Source organism: Lates calcarifer, linkage group LG17 (genome assembly GCF_001640805.2).
Source record: "Lates calcarifer isolate ASB-BC8 linkage group LG17, TLL_Latcal_v3, whole genome shotgun sequence".
In the NCBI taxonomy this organism is placed as follows: domain Eukaryota; kingdom Metazoa; phylum Chordata; class Actinopteri; family Centropomidae; genus Lates; species Lates calcarifer.
Genome location: NC_066849.1, coordinates 10993315 through 11012818, shown reverse-complemented (window position 1 = coordinate 11012818; position 19504 = coordinate 10993315). Strand labels below are relative to the sequence as shown.

Sequence of the window (19504 nt, the reverse complement as noted above, 5' to 3'; positions counted from 1 at the left end):
TCCACAAGATCCCAAATTTGATTGAACATATGTTGTATTTGATGCACCGGAACAAGACAGATGTTGGAGGGCCCATCCTGCAACCCACAGGACCAATATCCCAGTGCCAGACATCACAGGACACCCTCAGTTGTCCCTGACGGGTCAGAGCTGTTTTAGCGACACAAGGAGGGGCCTACACAATATTATGCAGCTGGTTTTAATGTTGTGGCTTCTCGGTGTATATCCACAACATATAACACAAGATAAAATTTTATTTGTGGGAGTTTGGCGACACGGTCCGGCTCCAAGCAAAGGGGTGAGTTTGTGAGGACGCGAATCCAGCTCAGTTGTAAAGCGTGCAGGCTAAACTAAGAGCTGATGTTCGCCTTCAGAATAAAAGGTCAACTCGTCTCTTTACAATCGTGCACCAGTCCCTTAATTACACTTAAATGGCCCCATCATAGTGTTACTGACCGTTCTTTGCAATGCTATGAAAAAAATTGTTTACCCATTACCACTTCTGACCGAAAGCTTGGGAGCGAGACTCTTATTCTGAAAATAAACACAGGAATGCCTACATTGTAACAGTGGTACTTGAAATATTTTATTTACACTTGGGGGAGAGTGAGAGAGAGAGCGAGGGGCTCAGCATCCCGTCCTGTCCGAGTGTGCGGCTGCTTCATTGATGAGAGCGCCACGTTGGAGTAAGCGGAGGATCCCGAACCGTCAACATGTCCTGTCTTCACATCAGAGGGATTTTTCTCACTCTGTGTTTGGCTCCAACTGTGAGTGATTCACTTTTACTTAAAAACAAAAAGATGATAGTTTCCACATTTAAAACTTGCAGTCGTATTTTGCAAGAAATTAATAGAGTTAATAGAAACTAAATAGATGCGACAGTTTCAGAGATAATAACCACCCTTGCTGTAGAAATTTGAGCTTCATCAAAATACACAAAACAGACTTCATGTCACCTTCTCCTCTTTCTTTTGCCCATTACATTCACGAGTTCTATTCACTGCGTCTGTCTCCAGGCGCCTGATTTGCAGCAGCTCGGTTCTTCACAGTGATGCAAAGTAACTGACTTACTGTTAACGTGTTGCATCGTAAAAGACACTGCAGGACAGTATCAGCAGACTGATCACTTTCCTGTGACAGAAGCATGTCATGTATGCACGGAATGAATGTGGAGAAGTGTGTAGACTGCCTGATGTGTGTGTGTGTATTACTGTGTCCAGTAGTGTAGTGCTGTTTTTGTTAACCAGGTGACTTTAATACAAACAGCACAGTAAATCCAATGTCTCTCTCTCTCTGTGTGTAAGTGTGGTCATATGTGATCACTGCGTGTAGAGGTTTAGCATCTTTCATGTGAAATCAAAATCAGTTTGGATAAACCGTCAAGGTGTGTGTGTGTGTGTGAGTGTGTGTAGGTGCAAAACGACATGGAGGAGGGTGTGTGTACTGTATATACAGTATGTGCATATGGGTTTTAAGTATATGTAAATGTTTGACAAAAATCCACCTGCTTCAGCCTCCATTCTGTTTTTTTCTGGTTTCCCTGTTTCTTCTATGATAATAACGTGAAATTTTTGGTTTTGGACTGATGATCTGATACAACAACACTTTTGAATTGCTCACCTTGGATTGTGGGAAACTGTGACGGACACCGTTCACAATTTTGTGGCATTTTATGGACCAAATGACCTGCAGATTGATTTGTTATTAAAGTAATTGCTGGTTTTGCCCTGATGCTCTGTTCCTGCTATCATCTGTAACCTGCTATTGTTTCATTATTTTCCTGTGCTGTTATTTATATTTTGAGATGGGTGTGTCTATGTATGTGTGTTTGAGGTTAATAAGTTTTTGCTACAAGTATGAAAAAGATGTGTCTTCACACTAAAATGCGTACATGTATCCAAAAAGTATGAGAAATGAGCATAGGAAATGTTAGATTTATCTCATTTAACACCATGAGATTTTCTTTTCCATTAGTCGACCACTACATACACACACACACACACACACACTGGATTATGTTGAACTCACTTTGTAATCATAATCAGGAAAGTGAAAAAACATTTAGATAAAAATGGAATGACTTGTGTTTGCTGATATTACCACACTCAGTCTAGTTTGTACAATTTGTCTTGGCCAATAAACGCAAGAGAAACAAACAGTACACATGTATGCACACATTCACACGCCAATACTCAAAACAGCTTTTTTTCTTTGTCAACAGCTTTGTAGGACTATTATTACATGGCCACCTCGTTAATTTCCATAACAGAATAGAAATATGAGAAGCAGGCAAACGGGTGGTATGATGATCAGCGTGGCAGAGAGAGAATGGGAACAGGGCAGACACTCATCACTGTGTACCACTTCATTCTATTCTCTTTCACTGCTCAGGACTGCAGAGAATTATAATGAACTACCAGGAACCATAAAACACACACAAGCACTCGCACACACACACACAGAACAGCACACACAGAGAGAGAGAGAGAGGGACACTACACATTTCAAAAGAAAGCATAATCACTACAAACAAGACCAATAGACTTTGGCAGGTCTCTAGTCTTTTGAATGTTCTGATAACCAGCACCTGAGAGAGAAAACAAACAAAAACAAAAAACAAAAGAGAGGATGGAAAAGATGAAAATGATCATCTTTTTGGCTCAGTAACATCCAAATGTTCATCTTACTCTTAGAAACTAAGTCCACTCTACATGCAGGGTGATTGGAGTTTGGGGGGATGTATGATATGACCAAAATGCATCCCCCTTGTTGACCTGCCATCCACTCTCTCCATCTCCTAGCAGCAGAGAGAGCGCAGGGGCAGATGGGCTGTTCAGCTCAATATGTACGTCTAGTCTGCCTGACTCACTCACTGAGCCAAACCTCTGACTGAGGTTTGTGCAAGACACAGTCTATGGCTCCGACCACGGCTCTGAAATATCAGTAGCTTAATTGAGCTGTGTATTGATCAGTCCACGGAGCTGTCCGTGGTGCTGAAGTCACAGACAGATTTGTCACTTTTGTCTTGGATCTATAATATTCTCTTAAATATATACTCTTTATTGTAGTCCACAGTATATACTCTATAGACTATTATCACCTTCATGATCACAGTGACAAGAAGGAAGAGCAAGAGGATCATAGAGACACACTGCTGCTTGTAGTATTCCTGTAATATTCATTTAGTATTTCTATGATGTTTATGATATTTCTATGATATTTCTATGATATTTCTATGATCATTCAGTAGCTGCTGAAAATACACCCCAGACCAACACACCTCTATACCAAATTATTTTAGAGGAGACATGCTCAGATATAGTTTTTACCACTGATGTTCAGTGTAACTGCACCAAACTCAGCTATTACAGTGGCATATTTTTAAGACAACAATAACCATTATTAAAATGCTTTATGTCCAAAGAATCAGCTTACATAAAAGATGTATTTAGCCTGTTAGCAGTTGTATTTTATTGAAGTAATCATCACAATTCTAATACTGAAAATTAGGCTAGGCCTATAGACAGTTTACGGAGCAAAAATTCTTACCCTTTGACAAAAAAAATAGGGCCAATGTGACACTTGTGTCCTGCAGCTAGTTAGCCTAGCATGAAGAGTGGAAACAGCCAGCAACAAGATAAATTAGAAACACGGAAATACGAGCTAGTCCATCAGATAACCCCACTGTAAAACCACAACATATCATATTTTACAGTTTGTTTTTTAAACAGATTATATAACATGGCTCTGTTAGAAGATCTGCCTGCTAGCACCTCTAATTTTAATTAATAACATGTGATATCTCATTTGTTTAATATGTGCAAAACCTGAAGTGAAAAAAATGTCAAGTTGCAGGTTTACAGAGGGTTATACACTGGAGCAGTAACAAAATGTTAATTGAGCTTTAGAGGTAGGGGCAGAGGTAGTCAGATTTTGTTAGCTTCAGACAGACCCTGACTAGTTGTTTCCCCCTCTTTTCGGTCTTTATGCTAAGCTAATGTCGGACAGCTTCAGCTTTGTATTTAAGCGTCCATTTATGACAGTTCTATCAAACTTCTCATGTAGCTCTCAGCTAGAGAGTGAATGAGCGTATTTCCCAAAATGTCAAACAATTTCTTCAGTATCTGAACTTCGGAGACTAACTGTGTTTATGCTCTCTTTCCGATTGACTGAACATGTTTTATATTTTTATACTGAGTACCATGGCTGTAGCGTGAAAGTGCACCTCATTCGCTGTTGAAAATAGAAGGCAACATCTGCAAAGTGAGCCCAATACGATGGCCCCTTTTTGGGTAGTTAGTGGATAATGGGCTTCACCTCTCAGAGAACATTTTTACAGCAGACAGCATGCTACCCTGTCAGAGTGAAGGGGACTTTGGCTTTGCATTTAGTTTCATGGCTTATAATATCTAGACTTACCTTATGAAGCCCCCCCCCCCAACATCTCTCCATCTCCCTATCTATGTCTCAGTCTCTTAAATGCAACATAGTGTCTCACTTTATCCCATCATGCAGCTGAAATGCATGAGCACATCATGCGCCCTCAGGGCTTGTAACCACCAAGTCTTAACTCTGGTTTTATATCTCACCCCCTGCCATCCAGAGCTTTGCTCACTTCCTCTCAACTGCACGCCTCCCTTTGTATAGAATATAATATCTTCACAGCATCTCCCTTTGCATATAAACAGGAAAACCATGTGTGGTATGTTACCTCCATCTGACATACGGTGTGTAATTCAGCTAGTGTGCTTTATGGTGACACAAGCACATATGTCGTCTGCTTTGAATGTAAGTACCCTAATTCTCTGGTAGTTCAATGCTCAACCAGTGACTTGTAACTACATAACCGCGGTATGGCCGAAAATAACCTACCACTGTATCTGCATACAGGTCTGACCTTGAAGTGCACCTACTGCAAACTCTGATTGTCTGAATTCAGTTTCCCCACAGGAAGCAAAGTAAGCCTTTTTTTTTCATGTGTCCCTCGCCTGCCTTTGAACAGGAAGAGCAGTAATTGCTGAGTAAATTGCACAATAACACCTCTCATTAGATTATTAGCATTGCATTAGGAACAAAGAGGACCGCTAGTGAGTTGCTCAGGTTGCTTCCAACACGTCCATTCATTGATGGAGGGAGAGATGGTGCTAAGAGCTTGCATATTTGCTCCCACTTACTTAATGGTGGTGGAGGGACATTTTTCAGTCCAACAACTGTCAGGAGAGTTGCATATAGTTCCAACCAGTTTTTTAGACATAGTTACTGAAGTGGTTTGTTATTCTGCACAAAAACAAGCGTTGGCTTTTTCCCCCCCTAAGAATTCCATTATTTACGTGTGTGAGAGAGAGAGAAATTATGAAAGGGCTGAGGTGAGTGATTGCGTTAGAGAAACAGCATGAATGAGGAGCTTTGGTCCAAACCAATTTCAAATATGGTTATCTATTTTTCATTGAATTTGAAGTTACATTATTGCTGATTTGACTCTTCGTGTCATGAGTTTAAATCCTTCAAACAATCTTGCTACTCTCCAAGCTTTGATTTTCAATAAGAATCTCAAAGGCATACTGTTTCTTTCTTCTCATGACTGACACTCGATGGGGATATTTTTCAGTGTGTGTTCCTTCAAAGAAATTAATCTGTTTAAATCTAAATCAGTATCCCTGTTTTTATCCTAAGGAAACCCATGATTCATCTTTATCATTTCCTTTAATTTACTTTTTTGATCAGAGATAAAAATCAGTACATTAAAGGCTAGTGTCCTGTTTGTGTGCTGCTGTTTGGCTAGTCATTGGGCATTTTACGTCTGTTTCCAGAGCGTTTTCTCAGGATTGGCACAACAACACCGGAAGTCAACTCTGAGTTGTTGTATTTCAGCGTTTTTGTTTTTGTTCTTTTTTTCAAATAATAGCATATCCTCGCTCAGTTCAAATCAGTGCACTGCGTTATGATAATTAAAAGCTATGTCTATGCAAGGCGAGGCTCAGTCATGTAATTTCATGAAATGGCTCCAGGTGGGTTTGTATGGGTGCAGATGTTGCTGTTTCCCCCACAGAAAAACTCATAGATCTTTTTAATGGAAATGTTTATAACACACAACCAGTTCGTCCTATCGGGTAAAACTTGGAAAGCTGGCGAGTGGGTGGGGGAGTCAGCGCTCTCCAGAGAGTGTTTGTCGTCCCAGAGGAATTTAGCTTCTGAAGCTTTGTTTCATTAAGAGTTTGGTTGCATCCAGGTTGCATCTTGTCACAAAGAGGCCTGTTTTCCCTCTGGACTCTCCAAGATGAGATAAAACTGAGCTGAAACAAAAAGAAGAAAAGTCTGTGCAATATGCCTGTCAGTAACACAGATGACTTTATTAGGGCTGTGCCTGTGACCTATTACATTGTTCTGTCGTATTTTATTGAATGTGCCATTGAGACAACTCAGAGAAGAGCCTCAAACAAAATGCAAAACATTCTCAAAATTTTGAAAATGGAGGGGCGTCATGATTACATGCCTGCCCATAAGTACCTCCTCTCTCTCCTATTTTCTACTTTTGTCTTTTTTTTCCAGCATGTGCTCCTCTCTGATTCTGATTCATTCATTCTGAACACACATCATGCTGAAGTTACAATGTGCCTCACACTTCTTTTCCACCATCACAAGACGATGATGTCCTCAAGGCCCATGCAGAGAAAAATCTTATGTTTAAATGGGAAAAAATGCATCTATATCTATATCTATATCTATATCTATCTATCTATCTATATATCTATATATATATATATATATATATATATATATATATATGAGGGCTACTTTAAAGAACATTAATGAATCTTTACCAACATACCAGAAGATCAAAAATCAAGGTACCATATGAAAGTAAATGATGTCAAATTGCAGGAAAATTAAAAGAGGCAGATAGATGCTCGAGTAGCAATGCCATGCAAGACATTTCATCAGGAAACACGCTGTTGCAGTATGCTGTCAAAGCTAACAAAACAAGACCCAGCCTGCTCCTCTGACCTTTAGATTGCGGCCACTTAAGTTCACTGGCAGCATAAAATAAAAAGTAAATGACATTTGAATTTAACTCATAGTGGTGTAGTCCATCCAAACAAGGTACTCTACTCATGACCAAGCGCCTCAGTAAGTACAGAGATATAACCTCTTTTTATTTTTATATATCACTTTCACCATCAGTTTATAGGTTTTTCATTTATATTTATGAAATGAAAAAAAAAGATATAAATATAAGAGTTTATGAAGCTGTCTCCAGACAGTCGTAAGACCAGACTAAAAAGCAGCAGTGGATACTTTGAAGTTGGTGCTGGCCTGTCTCGCCACTTTGACCCTGTACTTCAGCACTCCTGTCGTCTGGAAACCCCTCGCTACCCATTCTGCCAAACGTATGCGTTCTATATTCATATCCATACTCTGCTTTGAAACTTTTGTAAGAAATGCCTCCTTTAGACTGAAAACACAACCTCTTTCAAAACCGTCACTCTACAGCTATCATTGCCAACAACATCCAGTGTATTTGCGTCAATGTTCAAAAAGACTTAATTCTAATTAATACATTGCTAACACATTAAATACATTTTCACAGAAGATAATATAACATTTCTTTTATAACCTTTTAAAATCTTTTTTTGTAATTTTTTATATATAACAAGTATTCACTGGCAGAGGCTGGGTTTATTATCAGTGTGCACTGAACTACACATACACTCGCAGTTTTGAGGTACAGCCAAAAGGATAATTACCACAGTGTCATGACACTCTGCCCCTCTTTGCTGCATTTCCTCCATCCACCCTCTCTCCACTTCTCCAACATCTACCTCACGTCAACCCTTTTCTTTCTCAGAAACAAGATGTTCTTATTTGTTTTAGTCCAAGATAAATGTCAGGCCGAAGTCAAATGCAAATCCAGTTATTCTGTTTTTATTTGACATCGGGAAACAGAGGGATGAGCAGGGGCAGACAAACACAGGAATCTCTGAGCGGCACTAAATAGATCGAGTGCAGAGTTGAGACAATCATCTGTGTCCTTAGGGACAAACTCATTTAATGAATTTCCCATGCCTCCACGACCTGTGTACTATAGTGAGAGATTGTTTCGCTTAATGCCACCAGTGGAAATAGGTGCACTTTGCCAAAAGGTAGTGTTTCAGTGGGAAAGCATTTCCTGCCAAAGACTCTCCATCCTTTATAAACTGACATTAATTTTTTTCACGCAGATGAAATACCCTTTTTCATGAAATTACAGACACAGTGGCCATAAAATCCTCTGCCTTAATATCTGTATATATCGAATAGAACTTCACTTCTCTATTCTTCACTCCTTTCTTCCATCTTTCCCACCTCCAGGCTTTATCGAGCCTGCATCCTGAATGTGAGTACATATTTCAGCTGGAGAAAGAGGAGCGCAACTGCCTTGAGTACATTGCAGCGCAGGCCAACGGCAGCCATGAAGGTGTGTTTCCTATTTATAAAATCACCTTCCACTAATAGCAGATGTTCACATTAAGCGCATTAAGAGCCTAAGCTGGAATCAACGCTTCGCAGAGAATCATCAGTTGTCAGGGCAGGTTCTAGATGGCGTCTCAACTGCTGCATGAAAATGCACTGGGTGATCTATCACTGTGATGCATCTGTAGAGGAGACCATTAAGGATTGTTACGTAGGGATTTATGTATGTAATCTATTTCAAGATAAAGGTCTTGCTTGGGGGATCTACAGCATTCACTCATTCTTGTCTTAATACACTTTACACAGAGGCGGGCGTTACAGCTTTGAAAAATGTCATTGGAAGTATTGTGCATGATACACCCCATTTACCCCTACTGTATCTCCACGAGTATATATTTAAACTGTGTGCATTTCAGGTGGCGGTGTATGACAGCGTGTATAAATTGGTGTTTTTGGAATCTCACATCTGATTAACTACCCTGACAAACATGTGTTTACCTTTTCGTTATACCCTCTTTCTCCTCCTAACCCTCCTCCGAAAAGGTTGCTGGCCATTCTGGGATGCAGTTGTCTGCTGGCCTCATGCAGTCATTGGGGAGACTGTCAACAGAGGCTGTCCTGCCGTCTTCTCCCTCTTCAAAAACAACACAGGTGATTAAAGGAACACATAGTGAAAGTAGAAGGTGCCCGGGGTGAGGGGTGGGGGTGGGGGCATGATCACTAGTGAGGCAAAATTAAGCTGCTAAGATGCTCTAATGAGAGCAAAGGGTGTTTTTGATCCTGATGAGTTCATTTATATATTTATTTAATTATTCAGTAATTCATTTACTCTGTTTTTTTTTTTTGTTTTTTTTTAATTAGACTCACACTCCAGTGCTCAAGCTTGCCACACTGTCACAGGAGAATGGAATCAAATAGATCTAGGTTTTTACTTAATAAGTAAATTTGCAGAATTCAGGGTTGCATGCACATAGTGAAACCAAAATTAGCAACAAGCAACATATATACCAATGTCTAAGACTAAGGAGGCATGCTTGTGGCTCTGTGAGGTTGTACTTATGCTAAATGTTTATGTTGTTTTGTGATTCCTATGTTCACAACTTGTGAGTGTTCACATCATTGACAACAAGTTTTATCATGACAGTTTGTTGTGAGGGTTTTTAATGCTATGCATTGACAAAATGACATTATATCAATTACATTTTAATTTCAGGACAGATGAAGCTGGTATTAGGCAGCCACAGTGTGCTTCGGTTTCAGGTTCTCCTTGAATATTAAGCTCCATCTCAGATATAGCTGAATGTTCAGAAGAGTCTTCTCCTGCCTGAGGATCACCAAAGTCATTAGGATTTCTCCTCTGGACATCATGAATATATGTGCATGGTTGCTGAGATATGTCTGTCGTGAACCAAAAAGGTAGCACCGTAAACATCACTAGAGCCTCGTTGCTAGTATGGCTAAATGCATTTTACCTGAATATATTTTTCCCTTGATAGTGATTCTAATCTTAAATTAACCTCTCCGGGGCTGAGATGACTTCTCAACCTCCTCACCTTTCACCTCAGGTTCAGTGAGCCGTAACTGCACCAGTGGAGGTTGGTCCAGGCCCTTCCCACCGTACCACATTGCCTGTAGCGTGGATGATGACATTCCTGAGGTGAGAGTTGCAGGGCCAAGGCAGATAAAGAGGTCAGACTGGGGAATGAGAGACTCTCGAGTAGAAAGCAGAGAGGTCAGGGAGAAAATTAGAAACAGGAGGTGAAGCAGCAGGAACAGAGAGACAACCAACAGAAAAAAAAGGGAAAACAACCAAAAGAAACAGAAGGAGGACCCACCTGTTTTGGCTTCAGAAATCAACACACCAAACAAGCTAAATAGAAAAGAAAAATGCAACATGTTCCAAGAGGTTCTTGTCAAAATTTTAGTGAAGTCTGTCAAAGTGTAATGAAGAGAAAATGCTGCCCATATGCTTGCTTTTGTTTCTGTCTGGGTGGTTGAGATTCAAATATATAGGCTCACTAGTTCACTGCCTCTTGAGAGTAGAAACATAAATACAATGTGTACAAATACTTTTGCAAGACAAAATGTGAATCGAATGTCATCCTTAGGTAATAGCTAAAATGATCTTGTTTTATAAAGAGAGAAGGTGCTTAATCATACCGAGCACTTTGTTTGCAGGATTATCATGAGAAAAGTACTTTTGGTGCTATACAAAGCATCTTTTGTCTTGAGCTTAAAAAGACCTTTTAAGTCTTCCACAAGCAAGAATGGAAAGTCACTAATTACAAGTGCTGATGTTACTGTAATTAAGTACCTTTTTCATGTACTTTGTTGAGTTGATTCAGTAGTCTGCTTTGTCTAGGCTTACTGCCATTAGACACAGCCTCAAAATATGGAAAAAGCTTTCTTGCAGTTACTGTATGCTGCAGTCATTTCTTCAATACAGCTGAGTCTCAAGCCAGTCTGCAATTTGGTCTCATTTTGAGACATTACATTCATTTTGAAGCCTGACAGCATTTTGAAAAGCTTTGATATTTGAGTACAACGTCCTTTAATGCTAAATCTTTTTTCCCGTCTTGCTTTCAGACAGAAGAGTCGTACTTTGCCACTGTGAAGCTCATATACACCATTGGCTACAGCATTTCTCTTGTGGTGCTGGCTGTTGCTGTGTTGATCCTGTTGCTCTTCAGGTAGGAACAGCCCAAGTTCACGTTGCTCAAAGAATTTGGATCCATTTTCCATCAGCAGCCTGTGCGCTTGAGATCACAGCAGTATTGTTTTACTGTAAAGAAAAAAGATGGCTCATCCCCACCCAAAGGTGATAGCACTTACATGCTACACAAGGCATGTTTGCATCTTAGTATCATGTCATATGTAAAAATGGTTCATATTTTATATATACATACATACAGACAAATGTAAAACTGCAAAACTAGCTAAGTTAGCTAGCGGGCTAACCCTCCTGACTAGCTTCATATTTAGCATAGAGACATGGGAGTGCTATCAGTCTTCATCCAGAAAGCTGATGAGTGTATTTCCCAAAATGTTTAACTTTTCCCTTAAGGAAGAAGAGTTATACTGTTATTTTAGAGCCACTGACTCAAACTAACAACGCCAAAATTAAAACGTAAAAACAAAACTGAACTGTCATTTCCCTCTCATAATTGTGTGTGCGCTGCTCCTTTTTCTGTCATGCTGCTCAGCATGAGTGGAACTAACAGGTCCAATAGTTCTCTTAGCGGGTGATTGATACAGTGTCAAGAGTCTACTCACACTCGCCCACCCAGCTCTTTGGTTCACTGGATTAATAGTAGTAAGAGTGTGTAGTAATACAAAGCCTAAAATTAATGTTTTTGTTTTTTTGTCTTTCCGGCCAGTGTTCAGTTTTATAAATCTAGTATGTTTGACATGAAACACTTGATACCACAGCATTATCACTTTGAGTTTTAATCCTTTTTTTCCTCACATACTGCACATTTTTAATGTTTATATATATATGTAAGGTTTGGTTTCCCATTTTGCTTTTTTTTTTCTTTCATACTTTTTGGCTCAACTGACACCTGTGCCTTTTTTTTTTTTTTAAACAGGCGGCTACGTTGTGCCAGGAACTTCATTCACATCCAGCTGTTCATTACGTTTATCCTGAAAGCTGTGGCTGTGTTCATAAAGGATGCTACTCTATTCTCAAGTGACGACATCAACCACTGCACCTTTTCCACAGTAAGTTCATTTCACTGAGGACAAGTGGTTCTTGGTTTTATTAAGAAAATCCTCTGGGCAGACTTCCATGGTCTCATATTTATGCATTGCTCCCGTCGCATATGGCTTGCATGTCTCCTCTCTCATACTAATCCCTCCTTACAATTCCCTCCCTGTCCTTTCCCTTCCTGTTTTCTTTTCTGTACAGTTTGCCTGTAAGGCCTCCGTGGTCTTCTGTCACTATTGTGTAATGGCAAATTTTTTCTGGCTCCTGGTGGAGGCGCTCTACCTCAATTCCCTACTGCTCTCCTCCTTCTATCACAGCCGGCGATGCCTCTGGGGCTTCAGCCTGCTGGGATGGGGTGAGAAATTTTTACATGCAGTTTCCCCTGACATTTGTTATGCTGAGCTGCAGACTAAATGTGAGAAAAAGTTTGGTTCCAGTGTGATATATCACATAGTTGTAAAACAGGGTCACATATGATACTTGCTTTTACAAAAAAAAAAAAAGGAAAAAAAAAAATAGAAAAGAATAGAAGAATAGAAAGAAAAATAATGTATGGTTTATTTTTTTTAATTCAGGTAAAAAAATGCAAGGACTACAAAGGCAACTTATAAAGACTAGATCTAGATAATAGAATTTTAATGAATTTTCAATTTCACATGCTAAAATCAACATGTATAACAGTGCAACATTTTTTCAGTGCAAATTATCTGCAAAGTTTGGGAGTGCAGTCAAGTTTTTATTAGTTTGGCACCACTGCTTATTCTGTTTATGCAGCCAGGACATTATGTGCAGAGTGAGTTGCTGCTTTTTTGATCTTAGAAAATAGATGTTTTTATCAGTATCTCTATAATTTAATGCCTGAGAGCCCTAGAGACTGTTATTTTTCTTGGAGTGCACAAATACTGGTCCAGTCCATCAAACTTGCATGTGGTGTGGAACATAACTCTTTATTTGGAAATTATCTGCCTTGTGTTTCACACTTGAAAATTTGACCTTTAGTTAGTGCCAAATCGTATGTATTTTTAAATGACACAGTGCCAAAATATATCATATACACTGGAACATGCATCCTCCTACAAAATTGAATGATTTAAGACATATTGAGATGAATTGTTAAAATAGTTTCCCTACCAATTGGAGGCTTAGTATAGTTTTGTGTTTTACAGGACTTTCCTAACAGTCTTTAGGGACAAGAACCAGGCAGACTGCCATTGGCCAACATCCCCAGCTTATTATTGTAATACAGCCGGAAACTCTCCTGGCTCAGTGGCATCAGCTGTAATTACCAAACAAACTGAATTAAAGTTTTCATCCCTGTGGCAGCCACTGCTATGTTATTTGATTATGTTTGTGAGTTGAGTTTTTCTGTTAAAATGTTGTAGATGATTTCTTAAGAACTTGAATTAAATGAAATGGTCAGTGCAGTACAGCAGACAATCACTGCTACGTTACTTGCAATGAAGTAGTAGTAGTACAATAAATGTACAGGATTTGTCTCGCTGGTAATGAGCAAGTAACTGATTACATGTAAACTAAGTGAACTAAGTACATGTAAACTACTGTAGCTTATGAACTATTGGATTTACTTTGAGCTCTTGCTGCACAGATCAATGCAGTTATTAGAAAAGCTGACATTCAGTCAACAGGTTCTCACACTATTTATGATCCAAACGAGTCGATGCATATTGATTGCATCTCCTCATTAGTTTTGATGTTCTGTCTTTCTGCAGGTGTCCCTGTGCTCTTCATCATCCTGTGGATTGGATCAAGAGTGTATTTCGAAGACACAGAGTTTGTATAAACTCACACCCCCATTTCCATTTCCACAAGCACAATTATTTCATATATCCAATTCTATGAAACTGCAACAGATTTATCAGTGACCAAGACTGTGATGCGAAGTAAGGAGTGCAACAGCAAACCACAGTGTAGCCCTATACGTTTATAGTTTGCACTCACTCCATACTATCACCACTGTTTGTTGCTCATTGTTATTTTTACTCTGCAGTCAACTGAGCTCATTGTCAGTCACCCTGGAGGAGAACTCGCGCAGACTGATTAAAGTGCACATTTCAAAATGTCTTTCCACACAGATGCTGGGACATCAACGAGGACTCGCCCTATTGGTGGATCATCAAGGGACCGATTGTTGTGTCTATAGCGGTAAATGCCCCAATTGTGCTGTAACAAACAAAACAAAACAACGGACCCTTAATTATGCACCTAGCTGATTACAATTGTCATGCAGATGGTTTGTTTACTTTCTTTTTTGAGATAGTTTCTGAGAAAGGATATGAAAAAAACATTAGACATTAGAACATTAGAATAGGGGGCTGAAAACTGCCCTCACACCAGTCGTGGCCTGTTACTCACTTGGCTGCCCATATTATTGCCATGACATTCAATAATCTGGTGGTTGTACGTGACATTTTGTATAGTGCCTGTCAGGCTTGAAGGGATTAAAGCTGAACATTGTTTATTAATTTTGCATTCTTGCTTTTTCTATCAACAGGTCAATTTCATGCTGTTTGTAAACATCATCAGAATCCTGATACAGAAGCTCAACCCTCGACTGATCCAGTTTAATAACTCGTCTCAGTACAGGTAATCCTTTGGCTGCAGACACAGTTGTAGACACAATATGAGTGACTGAACTCTGCAGTGATACAGTATCTCATCGCTGCATTTTGAACACAGAAATACCCAAAGCAGAATGAGTCCATTTTAACCAGAAATAGTTACTAGAAACTGAATAGTTAAGCTTTTTCAGTTTAGATGGATAGATTTTGAAATACTTTTTCACTCTCTTTGATACTTTTCCGCTCCGATGACTAGACACTTTAATGTTGGAAAAGATGCAGGTTGTGTGAAAACTGTCGATACACCACAGTGGGCAATGTTTAATTCATTGAGTCACCACTGAAAACTAGTCAGTCTGGCCACGTCTACTTTTCCACCTCCCAAGAAGCTTATCAGAATTTCTAATTGAAATAGCCTCACTAATTGCCTGAAGGTGTTCAGGCACATCATGCATAACTGGATTTTTATAAAAGACATAGTTAAGGTAAGTGATGCTTGAGTTAATTGCATCAGCCAGATTAATATGTTCCCCTATATATTAAAAAAAATCACCTCTGCACTCATATTTTAATATCCTCACTTTGAATCATGCACCTGCTACCACCTTTCCACTCACAAACAGAAGTAATGTTCAGACTGACACACACACACACACACACACACACACACACACACAGACAAGTGTCCTCTTGATTGACATCTGATGATTAGCGTGTCTGTATGCATGATGCTATCCAGAGCAGCATTCAGTTAAGATGTGCAATAAATAGCTCCCTCAGGTAACTTTACCTCCTGCATCTTGTTTCTGTGCAACAGACGCCTGACTAAGTCCACCCTCCTCCTCATCCCTTTGTTCGGCACTCACTACATGTTCTTCAATTTTCTGCCCGACTACTTCAGTATTAACCTGCGCCTCTGTATTGAGCTCTGCATGGGATCCTTCCAGGTACACACGCAGATTGTACAGTATAAACACTCAATATTCTGACAGTAATATATTGTATGTGCTCAAATACATCTGAAAACACACGGACTGCCAATACCCAGCATGCAATCTCTTCTGAGTAGTGCATGTTGTAATTAACCCTCATTGATTATCTTATCAGTGACCATGGGAGTAAATCCAGTCTCTTAAAATAACTGCATCTAATTTAGACAATTTTCTGAATAAATTCATTCTTCACGTAACTATTATAAATGTGGAAGTCAATCAGGTTACTGGATTTGTTTTGCTTTCTGCACTTTTATTAAGTATCAATGCATTGATTAATCCTGCATTTATGTGTGTTAGTTTACAGTGTGTAAATATGTTGTTCAGTAGAAAGATGTTGAAATTTCAACTTGATATTTTCTTTTTTTCAGAGAACGTATGTAAAAAGACTGCACTTGGATACAATGGTGTTCTGATCTGAATGCTAACGTTAGCATGCTAAAATACTCACAGTGCTAACATGCTGCTGTTTACCAGGTGTAATATTTTCCATGTTCAACCTGCTAACATTTGCTAATTACCACCAAAACACAAAGAACAGCTGAAGCTAATACTGGTATATCATTAGTTTTGGAGCTAAAGCTGCTTGCTTGGCTAAAGAGAGTAGCAGATTTAATACTAATTTCCTATTTGACAAAATGCTTGAGACTCAACACTAGTTATATGCTTGAAAAAGCCTAATAAAGAATGTATTGATAAGTGCTGGATGATAAGGAAGCTTGGTGCATGTTTACCATGACCAGAGATGTGGAGAAGTCTAATGGCTTCCTCCACTTCATGTCACATGTGGCACAAGCTGGTTTACTAGCCAGCTGCCCAAATTGGATTTTGTTGCTGTACCCGTTCCTGTTGAGAATTCAAATTAAGTAGGCACAGAGGTGTGAAAATTGTGTGAAATCTGCTTGTTACAACAGTGCCCATTTAGCTGGGTCAGCTAAGACCAATTTTTCTGCATGTTTGTGTAAAGATAAAAGGAAAGGCATACAAATTTTCTGTTTACAGAGATTATAAATGGCTTACAGCAGTGTATTACAGCGATACAAATCTTGATCATTATTCCACTCTTGTTTGGGGCTGTGTGAGCAAAACATAATAGATTTCTCTGACCTGTTTTTAATTCCCATTCTTCGGCCTATCAGTTCTCATTTGTGTCTGGCATTTCAGCTATCTGCACATGAGCACACCTTTTAATGATGTGGACTAAATATTAATGATTTAAACCATCTCTCTTACAGGGGCTCCTTGTGGCAATTCTCTATTGCTTTCTCAATCAAGAGGTCAGTACAAGACACACCACTCGAACACTTACTACGACAGGTTGAACAAATCACACAGACCATTTACAGCTCTCCGTTGCATAATAAACCTGTGTACCCAGATCAAATGTCAGCAAGGGGTGAGTGGTTTAGAATTGTCACGGCTTAAAATGTAAAATAATCTGCCACTTCTCTTCCCCTTATTGTGTAATGGAAGGACCCAGGGCACTTATGCAACATGAGGGCAACACCAGTCTGTGTTTTACATTCACCACAAAATAATAATAATAGTAAATCTCCAAACTTTCACTGATACCCCAGTGATAAACTGAACGATACTTCCTACTGCATTTAATATCAAATATAATCTCTGCATGGAGTGCATGTCATGGGATTTTGTGTTTAGGTTTTATATATCAACTCTGAACTTTTGATTTTTTAAAATCCTGCTTTGAAAGTTTAAAGGAACACTTGAAGCTTTTGGTAAATACACTTATTTTCTTGATATAACTTTCATATCGCTCTGTTAAATGTAAAGACCAGTGGAAACTCTAGGAAGTTACCCCCCACCAGTTAAGAAACTGACACACAAGCCCTGTTAAAACAGCAAATTGTTATTTTAATTGTGTGATTTTTGGACAGAGCCAGGCTAGCTGTTTCACCCAGTCTGAGCTCAGCTGACTCATCGCTGGCTGTAGCCTTAAATTGAACAGAAAGATGTGAGAGTGGTGTTGATTTTCACATCTGACTCGTTTCCAGAGAGCAAATAAGTGCATGCCTCAAAATGTCAAAGTATTACTTACAAGTAAATAGAACAATAGACCAGGAATAACTACTACAATTATATTGCAGCATTGGATAAGCATATGAAATGAGGCAATGTCTTTGAATTACTTTATGATTTAAACTAATATAAGTAGCATGTGAGCTGTAACAGCATCATCTTCCTGGTTTCCAAAAAGCCGAATCCTGTGTTTTTTGTATATTTTCGTGTGTGTTTGACAGGTTCAGAAAGAGGTCCACATGCAGTGGCTGAGGTGGCAGGAGGGAAGCTACGGGGTGGTATCGCCCGCTGCAAAGGGCAGCCAGATGGACACGCCCTTCTAGAGCGCTCCGATATGTCTTCAACTTCTTCTCTTCTCAACTACTGTTTCACAGAGGATCGCTGAAGCGCATGTCATCATCTCTAATGGGGCTGTACAGTACGCACAATACCAGTGACAATGCACCAGAGAGTCAGTTTTCATTCCAAACTCTGTGTGACAGAGTGTTTCACCGGCTGCACTCCTTCAGCCAGGACCCGGGAAATTGAGGTGAACTTTCAAGTAGAGAATCATTCTGAAATTCCCATGACATACACACACACACACACACACACACACACACACAAACACATAGACAGACAGGCATCTCAAGACAGCTCCTGACAATTTTATATGCATTTCCCAAAGGGCATGGTGGCAACGCATTTAGAAAGATCAGCTTTTAGATTTCCTCAGAGGCCTCACTGGTCAAACTGAAGATAATTTTGCTGAGCTGGAAGCTTTGCCGAATTAGTAAATAACTATCAATTAGCCAGCAAAATGACTCCCTGGATATAACTACACATGATCTTGCCTCTTGCACATTTCACTGCACATTATGTAGCACAGTAAGTTTGAGTCCATTAATCTTAGATGCTTTCGATCATATGATATTCAAGATAGAATTTGTCTTATGAAGCTGTGGCCTAACTATCTAGTGACGCACAAATGGTTCATCTCTCAGCTGACTCACATGACAATAAAAAGGGATCATTTTATAAATTTATGTTATCATTCATATTATATTATTCCTGTTATCTCAGACTGTGGGATCGTTCTGACTTGTATGTTTGTGCTCTCTTGTGACCTTTGTACTTGTATTCAATTCATTTATTTGTTTATTGATTCATTCGCAGCAAGAATAAAGCTAAAAATGGAATACTTTCAGTGATTGTGGTGTTGTGGAGTGCAGCTTAATAAATGAATACCTTTGTGTATATCGCTGTCTTTTATTTATGTTTTTTTTTTTTTTTGTCGTCCTTTTTTGGTTGGAATGAAAACCTACACTCTGTTGAGCTTCGGTGGTACGTTGCTGAAAGCCACTTCACTGTGTACTTTAAAGGTTAACGCCAATGCTCTGTTGTGTTCTGTCATGTCATGTGGTCGACTCCAGTAATAAAAAGAAATCTCTGCATCTCTACTGCCATTTCAGATTCAGCACAGGGCTGATGAATAAAAATGAATACCAGTACACACCATCTAGCATATTGTACAGTGCTTTAAACTGCATAGTATTATAAAGAATATAATACTGCCAAATTTGTGTTGATAATCAGAGTAGTGTTTGTAATTTTTTATGTGTTATAACTATGAAATCAAGATTAACGGTCATACAAACTGATCTACTGCCCTGTACCGTCCACAATCATCTAACAGTGACATTTCTTTTATGTAAATGGAACATTTGCCTTAAACTGAATGTATAAACTAGTCGCTG

General features: G+C 39.2%; 1 protein-coding gene across 1 annotated transcript; it reads left to right on the top strand.

Moving 5' to 3' along the window:
- The first annotated feature begins 675 nt into the window (after positions 1 to 675).
- ghrhrl (growth hormone releasing hormone receptor, like) lies at positions 676 to 19004 on the top strand. The gene is made up of 13 exons (XM_018667406.2): positions 676 to 767; positions 8350 to 8455; positions 8995 to 9102; positions 10017 to 10108; positions 11038 to 11141; positions 12039 to 12171; positions 12359 to 12512; positions 13888 to 13948; positions 14251 to 14320; positions 14670 to 14761; positions 15554 to 15683; positions 16964 to 17005; positions 17990 to 19004. The coding sequence occupies exons 1-13, from the start codon at positions 714 to 716 to the stop codon at positions 18089 to 18091; spliced, it is 1248 nt and encodes a 415-aa protein (XP_018522922.1). The 5' UTR covers positions 676 to 713; the 3' UTR covers positions 18092 to 19004.
- Positions 19005 to 19504: the final 500 nt, after the last annotated feature.